Below are 17,692 nucleotides of genomic sequence, written 5' to 3'. Positions count from 1 at the left end.
TCTTCGTTGAATCTATCCATTTATTCTGCAATGTATATTTGATGCAATGAAACAAGATTATTTATTATATATGAAATCTCCCTTCAGTGACATATTATAAAACGTAATAAATACATTTAAATAGTTATTTTATAGACATTTGCAATTTACATAAAAGAGCTTTCTGTGTTCTCTGGTTTCTAATTTATATTGGACAGGCTGCTTAGTGCTTATTAACTTGGAAAGGGAAAATTGGATTATTGAAGCCTTAGCAATCTTTCCTCTCTGTACTCATTCCTCTGAGCATCATAGAGTTGAAGCATCCTAGTCTCTTCTTTTGGCGCGATGCCAGCTATTGATCCTTTTGCTCCCCTTCAAGGGATAGTCACTGGATCGTGAGTGCAAAACCCGCGAAAGAAGAATTGTTCCCCCGCGCACGCGCGAAGTCTGATATTGCACGATTATTGAAGACGGAGCACTCGATCCGTTGCATGTCGAAAGACAGAGAGGGAGAGCGCGTAGTCCAAGGGATGGCGGTCGTATGGAGACCACTTGTTCGCACGCGTATTGCGTCCGTTTTAAAAATCTCTGTTAGGTAAATGGTGAATGTATCGGGCACATGAAGGCTAATGTTCTCATTTGCCTGTCACTGTCAGCTGTCATTTTCCGGACTGAATAATACACTGATCTGGGGACAATGGAATGTTACGAGCTGTCATTCCTGTACTCTTGAAAGGATTTTCTCTAAAGAGATTATCGACCAGATTTCGATCAAAAATTACTACCATCAACATATTTCATGAGGAAAACAAAGAACAACGGAGGAACGAGGAACAGGTAGGTGTCACTTGATATTCTACTTTGAATTATTTATTTCCCGCGTTTTTAGCTCTCCTACTATGTCGTCTCAGTGGTTGTGCAGTAGTCTATCTCAATGTGTGGACAGTCAGCCTACAATCGTCTTCACAAGTAATTTTTTCTTTTCATTGGAAATTTTTATGGGACACAATAGGGCCCCTTAAGTTCTGTTACTTATAAAAATATCTTATGAATACCACGAAGCATAATGATTGATACATCGATTGTTGTATCAGATTGTTTCTAATTATCATGATTTATGATAGAATTAAAAATATCATCCGCGAGTATCAAAGTTGTTGTAATCACCGTCCTTTCCATATCGGTAGAAAAGATGTGGGTTCGAATCCCGTCAATTACTTGGAAAATTTTCATGTTTATTTATTTTATTTATTATTATTATTATTTTATTATTTTTTTTCACAAAGTGGCCGAGTTATTCGGCTTAAAGCGAGAGTCGCATGGTTTTATCTCTCAGAAGTTCGGATTTTCGTCCAGCAAACAGCAAACCGACCGAAGAATAAACACAATTTACAGGCATAATATAGTGACCCCCTCACGGCCTCAGTGTTTCTTTGATGCTTAACTTGCATAACTCTTATCTTTCTTCAGCATTCATAATTCTACAGCGTTTTAAAGAACCTGTTGGTCTTGAGCTAAACAAACTTTCGACTTTGATAATTTTATTCTTATTAAGCTGAAACAAGGAAGTCTAACAAGTCTAACAAGGAAGAAAAATATAAAAACAAACTGAAGCTTTTTGATCTTGGACAACAAGAAATGTTTGAGGTTCATAGCATTATCATATGATTTAAACATCTAGCATATACAATTCGAAAACTTTTTCTCTTGAATACGAATTCACATTTCGCAAACAGTAATTACATCAAATACTCTAGATATATAAAACATTTGATGTAATTACTGTTTGTGAAATGCGAATTCGTATTCAAGAGAAAAATTTTTCGAATACAATGAATAATTTGTAATGTAATCTCCGACGATATAATTATTGGTTAAATCACAATTCCAAATTAACAGTGTGCGATTTATACCTTGAAACATTTTGGCTTTTACTCATGGAACAAAGCAGTAGTTAGACTTGCGTCTTTGCTAGTGTTAGGGAAAGAGTCGATACTTTTGTATCATCGATTTCCAATCAGTTGGTAAACCAGTCGAGTTAAACGGAGGAGTGATTTGAATTCCTGTAATTGAAGTTTCGTGTAATTGTATAATTATTCTAGGTGTCTCTGTCTGTAAATAAAAACCCGTCTATTTGCAATACACCAAATTTTAAATATTTTGAAGAAGTTGTGCATAGGTGCCTTTTAATCTAAGCGGTAAAAAAAAAAACAGAAAAAAAAAAGCTCACCTTTTCTCCCGTTTTAAGATCTAGGATTACTAACTTGTCGCAGATGTTTTCAATCTCTTGATATTCTCGTTATGTTACATAAGATTACGTCCAGGTCATTCAGTTAGCATTTGAAATACGTTATAGATGGTGCATAAAATCAGAAAAAGATTTGAGTTAATAGATTTGTAATGGTATAAATTTTCTTGTGGTTCTATTGAATGTTATATAATGCCTTGTCAGGAATTTTATATTAATTTATACACTGAGTGGCCACTATATAAGGATACTTACTATATTACATACATGAAATATAGCGCTCCTTCAGCATCACATGTTAGCAATTAAAGTGGGCAGAGTACATACGTAGGGATACTATGTGGCAGTTCAATGGGCAAGATTTAATTGGTTTTTTAACATGGCATGGTAGTCAGACAGACTTGTACGACAAACTCACAGATATATCTCAGAAACTGCAACCCTGCTGGGGTCTACGATGTTTCGGATGTATTGATATTGGTATAATAACCAAATAACACGCTGCAAACAGCGATTCTGTGGATGGAAACAGCTCACTGATGGGAAAGGCCAACAGAGGCTGACAAGATTTGCAGGGTAACAGAAAGGCTACATCCAGTCCAAAACACCATAGTACAACAGCGGTAACCAAAGAGGCAACACAGAACGCGCAACTCTTCTTTTTACGTTGTCATGGTTGGGGTATTGCAGCCAACTACCGAACCAAGTCTCACTCCTGTCAGCAAAATTCAAGAAGGCAGTTACAGTGAGCTCAGAAACACCGTCACTATGGAGGACTGGAAAAACGTTGCCTGGTCTGACGAATCTTTATTCCTGCTGTTTCACCGTGATGGGAAGAAAAGATTATGAACAAAATAGCATGTCTAGGTGGTATGTGATTGTGGAGCGGTTTTCGTGGTCTACATTAGGCTCCCTACTAAAGCAACATTTTGATGCCACAGATTATCTACTATGGGAAGTCATTGAGCATGGGCCATCTCTGTGGCACGCTTTCAACACTTTGTTGATTCCCTACCATAAAAAATTCAGGCTGTTCTGATCGCTAAAGGGCACGTACTGTATATTTCGGCGTATAAGACGATATCGGTGTTTTTTTTTTTTTTTTGTTTTTTTTGGCTTCCAAATTTGTGCTTTATCACATATTGGTGGAATAAATTGACTCCCACCTTTTTTATAATCGTATTTCCCATCTCGCATAATGGTTACAAAAAAATGAATGTTAAGAACCACCGGCTAATTTTAATCAGTTATTTCTGCTCTTTCTTTTTGAAAGTTTACGTGAACATTTCACTAAACAATAAACTGTAAAGAAAGTGGCAAGTGTATGTAGAAGACCATGAAATTAAAACGTGACGAATAGGGACTATGTAATATCACCTTATTTGTGCTATATATATACATGGGAGGATTTGATTGCATAATAGAACCATTCCTTGCTATCTGTTTAGAACTGTACTGCAGATTGGTATTTCTGTAAACAACGCCTTGAATGGAAGTACGTTTTCCATAAAAATTGATAGTCTTGAAAGTTTACTTCTGGAGAACTTGAACAGTAAACTCCAACGAATTCATGGAATTCGGTGGAGTTTACTCAGTATTACACCGGATGGAAAAAGCCGGATTCGAATCGAGTTGCGAATTGCGAGGAACTTTATGGGCTTTATTCATTCCGTGGCTGAGTTAGTCGGTCTCAGGCGTAGATAGCAAGGTTTTCCCCCAGAAATGTTTCCCCAATTTCACCAAATAGGTAGTGTGAAACAAGGCTGCTGCCAAAGGTAAGTTAGGGAGGCAGCATCCTGAGGTGGTACTTTCCAAAGGGCAGCATGATAACGTTTTTTGACCTACTGTGAAAGCACACTAATATAGGGAAAACGAGAAACTATCCGCCAGGAATACGTAAATATCAAGCACTGTTTCTGAACGCCAGCCAGCGCATAACGTACGCATGTACGTTATAGAAGTGTATAGAAGAATAATACACATACCTCGGGGGGAGGGTTCCTAGAAAGGTTACACATGAACTCGCATGGGATTTCATGGGAAAAGCAGCAAATTGTAAACCCAAGCAGCCCAATTTCATATACTCTCTCTCTCTTTATAATTGTTCCGGATTTTTAACCTGCATGACATGCAAACTATGCAAACTGGCTGGTGACCACAAGATTGAATAAAGGGAATACATGCCAAAATGGTATCAACTGGAATACCGTGAATTGGCGCACCACTACGTGATAAGTAAAAATTACCAAGCACAAGGACAAGAAGAAAAACAAACAAGAACACTATGAACTGAAGAAGCGTTGCGCGAAATCGAGCAGGGAGTCCGATTTTTCAAGTTGCGTTAAAAGATTTACTGCGTAAGGAATGCAAATGTTTCCATTGAAACTTTTCCAAAACTAATGAAAAGTTTGCGAATCGGCGGCTATTTGCTCTATTCAAGGCCGAAGATGGTTTAGTCCATATTAAAAATTACGTTTTTAGTACACGAGGGTATTCTTCTTCAGCCAATGTTTCTCACGACCCAAAGAAACATCATTGACAAGGCCCCATTTTGATAACATAGTCTAATTCCTTAATTAAGTGAGGAGTAAAGTATTGAGGTATATATATACCTGGTTTAAAGAAAAAAAGTGTCCATACTGGAATGATTTGCTCAGACCGTGGTATTAATACCTTATTATAAATATTACTGTATACAAATGATTTGATTTGTTGTTCAAATGACATTTCAAATCAAATGACATTTGATTTGTTGTTTTTATGCAGTGTTTTAGGCGCATCGGCAGCTTAGGCCATATTGAGCTATATATAATTGCATGTGTTCTGTGGTCGATTTGCTGTTTGTTGAATGAAAAACCCGAGTTTCTGGGAGAAAAACTTTGCTATCCTTGCCTGAGACCTACTAAATCGTTTTGAGATGCGCCTTTTAAGAGGTGCGGTTGGCCAAGATTTTTTTTTTTTTTTTATGCACGACAACGCCATTTGCACATAGAGCTCAAGTGGTGGAGGAATATCTTGGAACTGAAGATATATTCAACGACTGCCGTGGCCAGCGCGATCACAGACTTAAACCGATCGGACATGTGAGGAACGCCATTGGGCATCGAATTGTACGACGACAGCCTACTTATTCCTCGGGCACTTGGTGAGCTAATGTCTGCGTTGATGGAAGAATGGGATTTTTTGCCACACAATCTTATAGACATCCTTATATCAATCATAGTTCACCGCTGTAAGGGCTGTTTAGCCATTGGAGGGGATCATACACCGTACTAATGTCATGTGATCATATTTTCGAGCATCTTGTATCGACTTCTTCAATGTGACCTTTTTGGTTATTCTTATAGAACCAACCCATATAAATGTCCCTTATACCTGTCCAAAGTTTCTCGCTCTCTCTTCATTTCATCGGCTGAGTAGATAAGAAAATACAAATCAAATTATTTGCTTCCCACCTCACATAGGTAACTATCCAGATGACCTTCCAATTTATTCGAACTGTCAGCTTCAACCAGCTGCGAATGCAACCTATTCCAGCAAACAAAGTAAAAACTTCCTATAACTTAGTCTAAACCTCTTTCCCTATAATTTGAATTTATGTCCCCCAGTTCTGGAATTCTCTGTAATAGTGAAAATTCTGTCTTCATTCGTTTTACTTACCCCTCTCAGAGCCTAATAAACCTGAATCAGGTCACCTTGAGGTGCCTGGTTGCTGAGCTCTGCAGCCCCCATATTCAGAATCTTCCCTCATATATGGTCGCCCTTTTACTGATCTCACCATGCGAATTTCCCGTCTTTGGACCCTATCAAGAAGCTCAATGTCTTTTTGTAGATGAAGTCTCCATACTTGAAAACAGTATTCCAAATATGGTCTCACAATTGCCTTATACAGTGAGACTATGACCTCTACATCTCTGCAGGATAATGTTCGATAAATTATCGATAGGACACCACAGACTTTCCTGGCTGCCTGTTTACACTGCTCAGAAAAATTTATATCTGCCCGTATTATAACTCCCAGATCCTTTTTTTCTTCTAATGTTTTTAATTCAACTCCACCAAGTGTATAATTTATTTTGGGGTTGCTATTCCACAAGTGGAAGATTTTGCATTTTGCTACATTAAAACATAACAGTCACTTTTCTGACTATCATGCAGCCTGTTAAAGTCATCCTGAAGGAGTGCTGGTACTCATCTTTAACTACTCTACCAATGTTTACGTCATCTGCAAATTTTGACATAAGTCTTTTATCCAACCGTCGATGTCGTTTAGGAAAATCAGAAACAACATTGGTCCAAGAACCGATCCTTGCGGGACCCCCACTTCTGACTTTACACAATCTGAAGAATATCCAGTAATCACAACCCTCTGCCTTCTGCACTGCAGCCACCGAGCAATCCATCTTAGAATTTTTCCACTAATTCTAACATGTTCCATCTTATACAGTAACCTCTCAAGAGGGACTGAATCAAATGCCTTGCTAAAGTCGAAATAAACTATTCAAAATTTTTCCCTACACCCAGTTCATTAGTAACTGTGTCAAAATAGCCTATTAAGTTAGTTAAACATGATTTTCCCTTAACAAAACCACGTTGTGTTTTATTCAGAATGCCATACCTAAATGTCCATGGATTGCACTCTTAATCTTTGACTCTAAGATTGTACTTCAGTGAATATTTTCTTTTACAAGATTATATCGTCCAGCCTTTCTCATTTTATGACAGATATAATTAAGCTATGGGTTCTGTTGCCCTAGTTACGTGAAATATTCCTTCATTCTACCACCTTTTATTCTGAATTTAAATTTACTTTTGATTTATAGTGGAAAGCATTGCACAAAGTACATTATTAAAGTACTTGTCATTTATTCTGCAGTGAATATGAAATAATGACGATAATGAGACAGAGTAAGGGCATTAAAAGTTCAGAAGGCTACTAACAATCCTGCTCTTCTACATCTAATGACATCCTTTTTCAAATCTTTTTGAAATATAACGGCTAGAAAGAAATATGATTATGTAAATGGACTTCATATGGAAATTTCCATTATAGTCTTTAATCTCAAGTCGACTTTAATAGTACTCTTTCTTGCATTTTCCAGTATAAATGAAATGATAAAATAAATAAATAAAATAAAACAGCGATTCCGAATGGCAGACTTCGAAAATGAGAAATAAAAGTTTAATATGTCTTCGCTATAAATGCCATACATACACAGCAAAATTATGCTGTTCAAACTTTCGAATCCTCTGAGATAAGTTCACCGCAAGGATGTTTTAAATATTTAAGAACTTTAAGCGGCCTTCTTGGACTGCACCTCTACACTTATAAAACTGAAATACAAGTCGCTAGCATTGCGAATACGGCCACATATTGTAAAAAGACCACCTGTTTCCGTTTGGTGAGAACTCCAGGCCAAGAATAATACGTCAATGTCAGTTCTGAACTTCATTTTTATTTTTTGAGAATGGAGTTAACGCTTCCTTTGGAACAGAGCCAACAGTGTTAGAATACAGAAAAGGTTTCACTTTTCTATCAGTTTATTTCTTAATTAAGAGCATTTTCAGATAAACAAGGATAAATCACGTGCGAAGATTTGAGATTTGTAAATAATTAAAAAAAAAAAAGACGCCCCTATCGGTCAGCATCTGTTTTATAAAAAATTAAAGTAAAAATAACTAAATTTGAAAAATATGTTTTAGTTAATTCTTTCCTTGTTAATTTCAACAGTTAACTGTGCTTTCAGAGGTCATCATCATCAGTCATCGTTCCGCTGTTCCAGGGGTCATCAATGAGGGATTCCTGTTCACTGTCCCAGCCGTATCATGTCACTTTGTGATTCTTTCTCTTCTTGAACCAACACCTGGTTCAAGAAGAGAAAGAATCACAAAGTGGCATGATATGGTTGGGACAGTGAACAGGAATCCCTCATTGATTATATACTCGTGGAAAAGGAGCGACACAGGAGACTGGTGGACATCAAGGTCATTCCGAGTGTCTCCCTGGAGTTTTAAGTAAGATTCACTAAATTGAGGAGGATCAAATAACAAGAGAGAAAAACTACTGGTGTGAAAATTGAAAGAGGAGAAAAAAGGGACGATGTTCAGAGAACAGTTCAGGAAGGTGGTGAACGGCGTGGAATCAGAGTGGAAAGTATTCAAAGACTGCATAGTAGGACTGATAGAGCAAGTATGAGGAAGGACAAACAACAGAAGGAGATGGAAAGAAAACCCATGGTGGATGAGAGGACGAGAGAGGCTGTGAAAAACATGAATAATGCATTCAGGACCTACTTCCAGAACAAAAATGAGGAGAATAAACAGAGATATGAAATTGCGAAGAGAGTGGTCAAGAGGATAGTCAACGAGGAGAGAAGACTATGTTTGGAAGAATGGAGTGAAATTCTACGACAAGATATCGACGGTAAAAAAAAAAAGATACTGTTTGTCATGGTGAGGAATAGGAGAAGAGATGGTGAGCAGAGCAAATATCTGATGGATGATAATGATAATGAGAACCTAATAATGAAGGATGAAGAGAAACATGGAAGAAGTATTTCAAAAATCTGTTGAACGTGCAGGACAGCCAGCAAAAGGAACAAAGGAAGGGTGATCATAAAAGAGGGTAGGAAAAAGAAGAGAGAGAGAGAGAGAGAGAGAGAGAGAGAGAGAGATCAGATCTATGTGGAATGATGTAGTGCAAGGGAACATGAAAATGCCTCAAGACAGGTAAGTCTGCTGGAATACAGTGGCGGACAAAAAAAATTACATCACTTGTGAATTATGCAAATAATGTGTTTTGCGCTGCATTGTGGGTTGCAGAAGTGTTCGAAATGCATTTGTTAGATGGGATATATATCTCTCTGAGTGAAATCCAATAAAAAGATTCCACCCTGATATATCTAATTGCCATAAATATCTTCCCAAAAGGGTAAAATGCGTAATTAATGGAATTATGAGAAATCATGGAAATGGCAATCAAATTTTATTGCATTTACGTATGCAAACTGAAATGACAAGTTGACGTAATATTATTATGTACTGTAAATCAGCAAAATAAGTCCTCAATATTTTGTTGTTCCTCCTCGAGCTGTAATTACAGCCTTGCAACGATCTGGCATAGAGTTAATCAACTTCTGGATATACGGTTGCCCAATTTCGTAGTACCACACCCTTACAATGCTCTCCTGCAGCTGAATCTTACTTGTTGGCTTCTTCTGAGCAATTTTAGACGACATTATGTACCAGCAATTTTCAATAGAGTTTAAATCTGCACTGTTTCCGGGCCAGTCCAACACTGTAATGCTACCATTTCTGAGGTATGACTGCACCTTAAGGGAGAAAAACGAGGGAAAACATTAGTGTAAGTATGTTTTAAAGCCTTGTGAGATAAGAATACAAACTCATCATTAAATCTAAATGGTATAAAACTTACAAATTTTGCTGTGTGGCAAGGTTCTGAGTCCTGTTGAAAATTGCAGTTTTGAACGTCTGTGTGGTGATTCCTAATAACGGGTTTCAGACATTCCTCCAAAATAGCGGTGTAGGTTTCTGCATTCGCTGTTCCGTTAATAAACTTTCGCCTCATCCCTTTACTTGTTATGCATCCCCAGACTACCCGACCGACGGGGAACTTTACAGCCGATATTATGCAGTCAGGATGGAATGCCTCCGACTTTCTTCTTCTGACATGTCGCTTCCCATCCGAGCCATGCAGGTTGAATTTCGATTCATCAGAAAAGATGACGGTGTCCCGTTGCTCTTTTGTCCATGAAACATGCGTTTTAGCCCAAGCAAGTCGCTTCTTCCTCATTTGTTGGGTCAACAAAGGCTTCTTCTTGGGCCGATAGGCATGCAGACCACATTCCGAAAGCCTCTTTGGATAGTTCATGCACTTGTTTCAACACCAGAGACCATCTCAAAGTCCAGTTTTAGATCACTAGCATGGCGATTACGAAGGCAGAGCCGTTTCAACTATCGATCTTGGGAAGGCGTAGTCACTCTCTTGCGGTCTGATCCAGGTCTTCTCTTCACATCAACGGTTTCACGCTTTAATTACAGCACCCGGGATACTGTTGACTGGTGGCAGCCAATTTTATCAGCGATAGCACGCGTAGAAAGTCCTTGCTGGGACAGAGCAACAGCTATCCTTTTTTTTTCTTGGTGTCAACTGAACATATGGAGCCATGCTTACACCTCCGCAAAACAGGATACTAATCAGCGTGTATACCCTTCCAACGCTGTATTTATAGCAACGGCTGATGCAATACCTTGCAATTACTGTCTGATGCAATAGAAGCGTTATATGACGCAATACCTTTGCGATAAACAAAATGACTGTAATCAAACAATATCTTATACATTTCACTAGAAATGTTACTTTTTTAAGTGATGCAGTTTTTTTGTCCGCCACTGTATGTAGGTGATATTATGGAGAGATGCTGAAGGCTACAGGCGAGGCAGGGATAGCAATGACATACATACTGTTTCGCAGTATTGTTTAGCAATGACATACATACTGTTTCGAAGGTCTGGGATGAGAGACAGGTACCGAAGGACTGGAAAGAAGGTTTGATCATCCCATTGTTGTTCAGCAAGGGGAACAGGAAGAAGTGTTCCAATTATAGCGGCACCACACTGACATCACATGTGAGTAAGCTGTACGAGAGAGCGTTGGAGCAGAACATAAGAGAAACGATTGAAAACCAGATTCCCGAAGAACAGTACAGTATAGCTTTAGCCCTGGAAGATCGACAGTGGATCTAAGTGGAAAGTTTTGAGAAACTTGGGAATAGAGGAACATCTTGTGGAGAGAATTGAGAATATCTACAACGACACAGTGAGCAAAGTAAGAATAGTGGTGGGGTTGACAGAGAGCTTCGAAATAGCATCAGATTTGAGGCAAGGAGGCGTCCTGTCGCCATTACTATTAGCTGTCATGAATGATGTGCAATGTAGAGTGGCAGAACAACTTAGACAAGATCAGATAAAATTTATTTTCTTACAGTATGACTTCGGTATTTGAGGAGGGAGCAGGGAACAAATGCAATGGCAAGTTGATATGTGGGCCATACTAGCCCACAATGAATTTGGACTGGTTTTCATTCAAAAAATTAGTGAAGTAGTAATTGTAAAGAGGAGTGGCGAGCCTGAAGGATACGTTACAATGGAAAGGAAAGAGCTAAAAATGGTTAACAACTTCAAGTATCTAGGAAGTGCCATCACAAAAATTGGAGTGACAGAAGACGAAATAAGTAGAAGGAAACAAGCGAGCGGGAATTTCTATAGGTAGACAAGAGATCTGATCTGGAACAGGAACATACCACTGAAGTGTAAGAATGCTATATGCCAGACCTATTACGTACCAATTGTGACGTATGCATCTCAAACTTGGACTATGAGGAAAAAGGATGAAAGCATAATGCAGGGGAGAGGAGTTCGGAAGAAATGAGATTTGTGAGGAGCATAGCTGGAAAACCAAGACGCTTTTATAGGTACAAAAATCAAATTATTATATTAGAGTCACCAATACATAAACCCGTATTTGTGTCTGTAAATTGCATGTATTCCCTGGCCAATTTGCCTGTTTTACTGGACGAAAACACCCCAGTTTCTGTTAGAAAAAACCTTGCTATCTACGCCTGAGACCTACCAACTCAGACACCGAGTGAAAAAGCCCATTAAAGGTCCTCGCGTCATCGACAGGATTCGAACCCGGGCCTTTTCCACCCGGTGTGGGGAGGATGGTGACGATACCACTGTGCTACTCGCGCAGACGCTTTCAGAGGTTCAGTCAATAATTGTACACACTGGTGTGCAAAACTTAAGGAGCTTGTTTCTAATTGTTGTTTGTTTTTTTAGGAGCATTAACGACTAAGGCCATATTGCTCCGGAACTTAAGGAGCAACACTATTTCTAAAGGCTACAACCACAAAATCAAACGAAACAGCCTGTGGCGATTTGCATAACTATGACCGTTCAGTAGAAAGCTGGTGCACATGCAAAAATTTGAATCGTGATGAAAGGGCTCACATAAATAGATAAAAGCAACAGTTCAGCAGTTAAGTGCAAATTACCAAATGGTGAGCACGATTGTTACAGATGTTCGATTGGTTTCATACAGTGCTACAGACAACGAAACGGCCAGTAGGCAACATCCGGATGACTTTACCCGGGGTCGAATAATTGGGAAGCTCGAGAAAGGTCGAAGTGCGAGGAGTGTGGCTGCAGAGTTCGGTATCACCCATAGCATCGTCTCACGTGCGTGGTCCGCCTTCAGAACGACAGGTACAGCTGTTCGAAGGACCAGTGGTAGTCGTCAACGAAAAACAACGCCCAACGATGACCACTATATACTCCTACAGGCCAAGAGGGACCGACACAAGACAGCGGGATCCATTGCAAACCAGCTGCACAGGAGCGCAGGACTCACGATATCGCGGTTTACTGTGGCCAGGCGACTTCACAAAGGTGGACTGTTTGCTCGACGGCCAGTCGCTGTGTCCCTTTAACACCTGCCCATCGGAGACACCGTTTACAGTGGTGCATCGAACACAAGGACTGGACAGCAGCGCAATGGGGTAAGGTACTCTTTACTGATGAGAGTAGATTCAGTCTCAGCAGCGATTCTGGACGTCAGCTAATCTGGCGAGAGGTGGCACACGGTATCATTCTGCAAACATCACTGAAAGGGATCGATATGGTGGTCGAAGTGTTCTCGTCTGGGGAGGCGTTATCTTGGATGGACGTACACAACTCCAGAGATTTGACATTTTCCAATAAAGTCCCTCTGTACCGTTTTGTTTGCATTGTTGCGTCAGTGTTGTTTCATTCATCATTTTTGTACCTCATGAGGTTCCTTTGGTATGCTTTTCCCATATCTAGGCCACTCCTATGAGAAGCTATAGGTGAAAACCTGACTGGTCCTTAAGCTTTGCACACCAGTGTATCTTCAGATTAGGAAACATTCAAAAATTACTTAAAGCGATTTTTTTATAAACTTTTTGAATATCTCTTCTCGCTTTGGAACAACAGCTTTGACGAGGCTCTTTCCTAGTTATCGCACAACGGAATACTCAAAATCACATCGGTTATATTTTATTAAATAATATTTATGCTACTGCCCGCTTGTAACCCATCACACTTTACTTCACCTCGCTTCACTTTGTAATCTATGAATAGCTCCATGGGAACAGATGAAACTGATATTATTATTATTATTAGCCATATGGTGCAAGGAAGCCGTAAGTTTTTGCTGCACCATCCAAAAAAAAAAAAAAAAAAAACATTTCCAGGTACCATAGTACAATATTCATATTGAGAATAGCAATAATAGATTCCGATTCTTAGCACCACCTAAAGGCAGTGGACAACTACATAATGCACGAATATTACGAATATTATTAATTTTAAACCTACTTACCTAAACATTTACGCACTAAAAATCAGGGATTGAATTAATTGTTCAGTTTCATGAATAACCCCTCATGTGTGAATGTCGATGCAAAATATTCATTTAGTTTGTTAGCTACCTGAGGAGGATCATCAACAGTTGAACCATCGATATCAAGTGGACCAATCTGATTCATCCCCTTCCTTCTAGAGTTTACATAAGTAAAGAACTCTTTGCTGTTTTTCTTTGCATCCTTTGCCAAAGATTTCTTATAATCTGCCTTCGCCTGCCTAACCTCCTTTGTAACTTGGTTACAGATCAGCTTATATCTATCATAGGCTTCTGTGTCACATGTTAATTTATATGTATCCCATGCATTTTTCTTCTCTGCCATATGTCTCATTAGTACATCTGACATCTATTTAGGCCTAAACCTTGAACAATATTTCTTAATTGGTATGTAAAGCCTAGTAGCTTCAAAGATAAGTTCTTTGAATGCTTCCCATTTTGAATTTGCTGTTGGTAACATCATCAGTTGGTTCCACTGTATAGAATTTAAGTATTGTCTCAGACCATCGTAGTCGCCTTTATGAAAGCGAAAACCCTTCCCTTTACCCCTGATGGTAGTTACCTCTTTGAGTAAATCCCCCTTCAGCACACTGTGATCACTGCCATCTAGTGGTTCCTTTATCTGCAGATTCTTAATGCATGAAGAATCACTACTGATAATCAGATCAAGAGTGTTACTCCCTCTAGTTGCTTCCCGAACATGCTGGTGTGTGAGTGACCAACCCACAAAATCCAGTGAGTATCTGGGAAATTAAAATCTCCCATTATAAGACTCTCTGATTTACTGGCCCACTCTATTTCCCTGTACAGTTTCTTATTATATTCATTAGGCCTATAGCACACTCCTACTCTCAATTTTGATCTCCCAATGCTTTTGTCACACCAAACTGACTCGACACTGCACTGTCCAGCGATGTCGAATTGCTTCACTTCCTTGGATTTTATGTGTTTCTTAACTAATAGCATAAGCCGTCCTCCCTTTCTATCCTGTGTATCCTTTCTGTACACATTGTACTCCCCAAATTCCAGTTCTGCATTCCTTATATCTGTGTGACACCACGTCTCTGATAGCCGACCGGGCTAGCCGAGTGGGTAAAGTACCTGCCCGGCAACCCAAAGGTCGCGGGTTCGATTCCCGCCTCGGGCTTGGATCAAAGTACTGCAAAAACCTTGGGAGGTGCAATATGGCCACAGAAGCCGATGCGCCAATAACTACCAAATCAAACCACGTCTCTGATATCCCAACAATATCTGCCTTTGATGTTTTGAGCAATGCCGCAAATTTATTTACCAAACTTCTAGCATTGGTGTACACACAAGTATACATTCACTTGTTCCTATTCTTAGCTACCCTAACACAACCCATGTGTTTACTTGTACCGCAATGACTCCCAGCAGTCTCTGAAATATCCTGCATTCTGTTTTCCAGGCTGCTGCTCATTCCAATAGAAGCAGTGCAAGAATCACTTTCACCTCTGCCAGTGGCTACTGTTAATCTATTAGCCCTTGTATCTCCCCAAGCTAGCAGTTTTCTGACTTACCTAACACTGCCTCGATAGCATCAGCAAATATTCTTGCACCTTTTCTATTTAAGTGTATCCCATCCCTGTAGAAGCAGTCTCTCCTGTTAACAAGTACAGACCAGGCTGAAAAAATTCTACCTCTTGAGCCTTGCACAATCTTTCCAGAGCCGAATTGATCGACAAGGCTCTCATTATATACTCCCTCGTGTCGTGTCTGGCCAGAATTGCAGACACTTTCAAATTCAGATGAGTGAACTGGTTTTTTTTTTTTTTTTTTGGTTTTTTTTTGGCTGATGCTATATAAGCTTGCTTTCTTGCATCGTTTGTCATTATTACTACTACTACTATTAAAGAATCACATATAAGCCCATGTCTTGTGTCATCTCGATTAGTGCTGTTATTATTTAGCCAACAGCATTGACAAAACTCATTACAGTGAGCTCATGACAAAATTCTACTCCTCCCTCTACGATCAGTGAAAGCAATTCTAATACTAGATGTATGCGTGTAACTAGGAAAAAGGAAAAGTATTTGTCCTTTCAAGAATTATAAATTATTGTATTTTCTTTTATTTATTTGTTTCTATAAGAAAATTTGGAGGTGCTCCAAATGATATTAAATTCAAAAATGCTCTTTAGCCATTATACTGGAGAAACTGTGCAAAAAACCAAGTAGAGTTTCTGTAAAATTTCATTTATTTGGCAATTTATTTCAAGAAAAGCTGCGCTCTCTCTCTCTCTCTCTCTCTCTCTCTCTCTCTCTCTCTCTATTAGGAAGATTGTTTCAAATTTTAATATTGTACTTCAGATCACTAAGATTCGGATAAATGCAACTTTACTTGTTTTAAGCATATTAAATGCAACCATTCAAAATTTCTCAAGAAAGGGGACATGCTGCGAAGGATCATTGTGGAAAAAATATATTTATTATTTGTAGGCTGTCCCCGCCAAATTTTGGCAACCCCGCCATGCAGTACGTGGAGATACTATACTTGATAAAGGCCAATCAGTGTAGCAGGGTAGTGTGGTGTTGTGTTGTAATGTGTATGACTGGCCTCATACACAATACAACAATATGGCTGCAGGATATACAACCATCTGGTTACTAAAACTAGTAAAACCAGGCTAGAATCTACTATTAGTGTTCTGAGTACTTCTACATCATATCTATCCTCCCCGTGAAACTGTCCATTAATAGGAAGGAATGTTCAAAACCGGTTTCAAGTCCAAATAAAACCATTGATGATGTCCAAACCACACCATTGATAATGTCTAAACCACACCATTGACAATCCCCAAACATTAGCCATGTACAAACCACCATCGATCCAGATCAGTCTATTTTCTTCATCCGGAGATATCGATCTGAAACCAATCAGAGGAGTAAAGTATGAAAAGCTAATTCCAGGTCTGATCAAATTCACAGATTAATTAGAAGAATAGAAGTGGATCTGAACTGAAGATTGGATAAATAATGATTATGTTCTGTGTAAGGCAAAATTTCTTCTTGAGTATGCATCCTTTCATATATCGTCCCCATGCCAGGTACGAGCGAAATAGGCCAATAGGAGCACCTCTTTTATTGACTAAGTTGAAATTTTAAGTAATGCTTTCAATAGAGCATCCTCCCATAACGAAGGCATTTATTAAATATTTTCAAGATAAATCCAAGCATCAAGAAAATGTGCCCACTTTATTATTTTCTCTTCAATAAGGTGCATTTTGGCAATTCTACTAACTGTGTTACCCGCGAGGGCTCGGATTATCGCGTACAACCTCTAGCAGCAGTCCGCAAGCGCACTTCATTCCAGAAACCTAAGTAGCGTCTGTGCGGGTAGCATATTTGTGTCGTCACTGTCTTCCCCTCACCGGATAGAAAAGGCCCTGGTTCGAATCCTGTCGATGACGCGAGGAACGTTAATGGGCTTTTTTCAATCCTTGGCTGAGTTAGCCGGTCTCAGGCGTAGATAGCAAGGTTGTTACTCCCCAGAAACTGGGTTTTTTTTTGTCCAGCAAAACAGACAAATCGACCAGAGAACACACGCAATTTACAGACATAATACATATATGGGCATATATAAGAAATTATGGGTGGCCCTAATGTAATAGTTTGAGTTTTTTTTGAAACTTAAGTAGCGCTTTTTCATTGACATAATGTCTTGATGAAATCATTACCTCCTCTTCACCACTCACAGTGCCAAGGTTTTCGGGAAAGAAGTCTAAATGCTAATACAAATGAACACGACATCTGCATATAAAGATGGAGTTCAGTTTCTGAACTCCATCTTCGTATTTGGGAGATGTGTCATTACCAAGGGGTTTCCACAGAACCATTTAAAAGTCTGCCATGCTTTTAGTTCTAATTTGCACTGAGGCATTTTTCAAAGCTTTCATCATGAAAAAACGCTCGGATTTGAGACCCCATGCAGGTTGCCTCTTTCATTTTTGGCGCTGATCTTTGTAAATTTCTCACTTAATTAAC

At 39.1% G+C, this 17,692-nt stretch overlaps 1 protein-coding gene across 1 annotated transcript in view; it reads left to right on the top strand.

Moving 5' to 3' along the window:
- Positions 1 to 491: 491 nt before the first annotated feature.
- The window catches only part of LOC150084110 (monocyte to macrophage differentiation factor 2-like), a 113,815-nt gene continuing 96,614 nt past the window's right edge, over positions 492 to 17,692 (top strand). Inside the window, exon 1 of the mRNA XM_090376121.1 lies at positions 492 to 816. Coding sequence (XP_090232247.1) covers positions 779 to 816 — 38 coding nt within the window. The 5' untranslated portion in view covers positions 492 to 778. The remainder of the gene's footprint in view (positions 817 to 17,692) is intronic.

Source organism: Mastigoproctus giganteus, chromosome 6 (assembly GCF_048544385.1).
Source record: "Mastigoproctus giganteus isolate SK-2022 chromosome 6, ASM4854438v1, whole genome shotgun sequence".
NCBI lineage: Eukaryota > Metazoa > Arthropoda > Arachnida > Uropygi > Thelyphonidae > Mastigoproctus > Mastigoproctus giganteus.
This window is presented reverse-complemented; position numbering and strand designations above follow the sequence as displayed.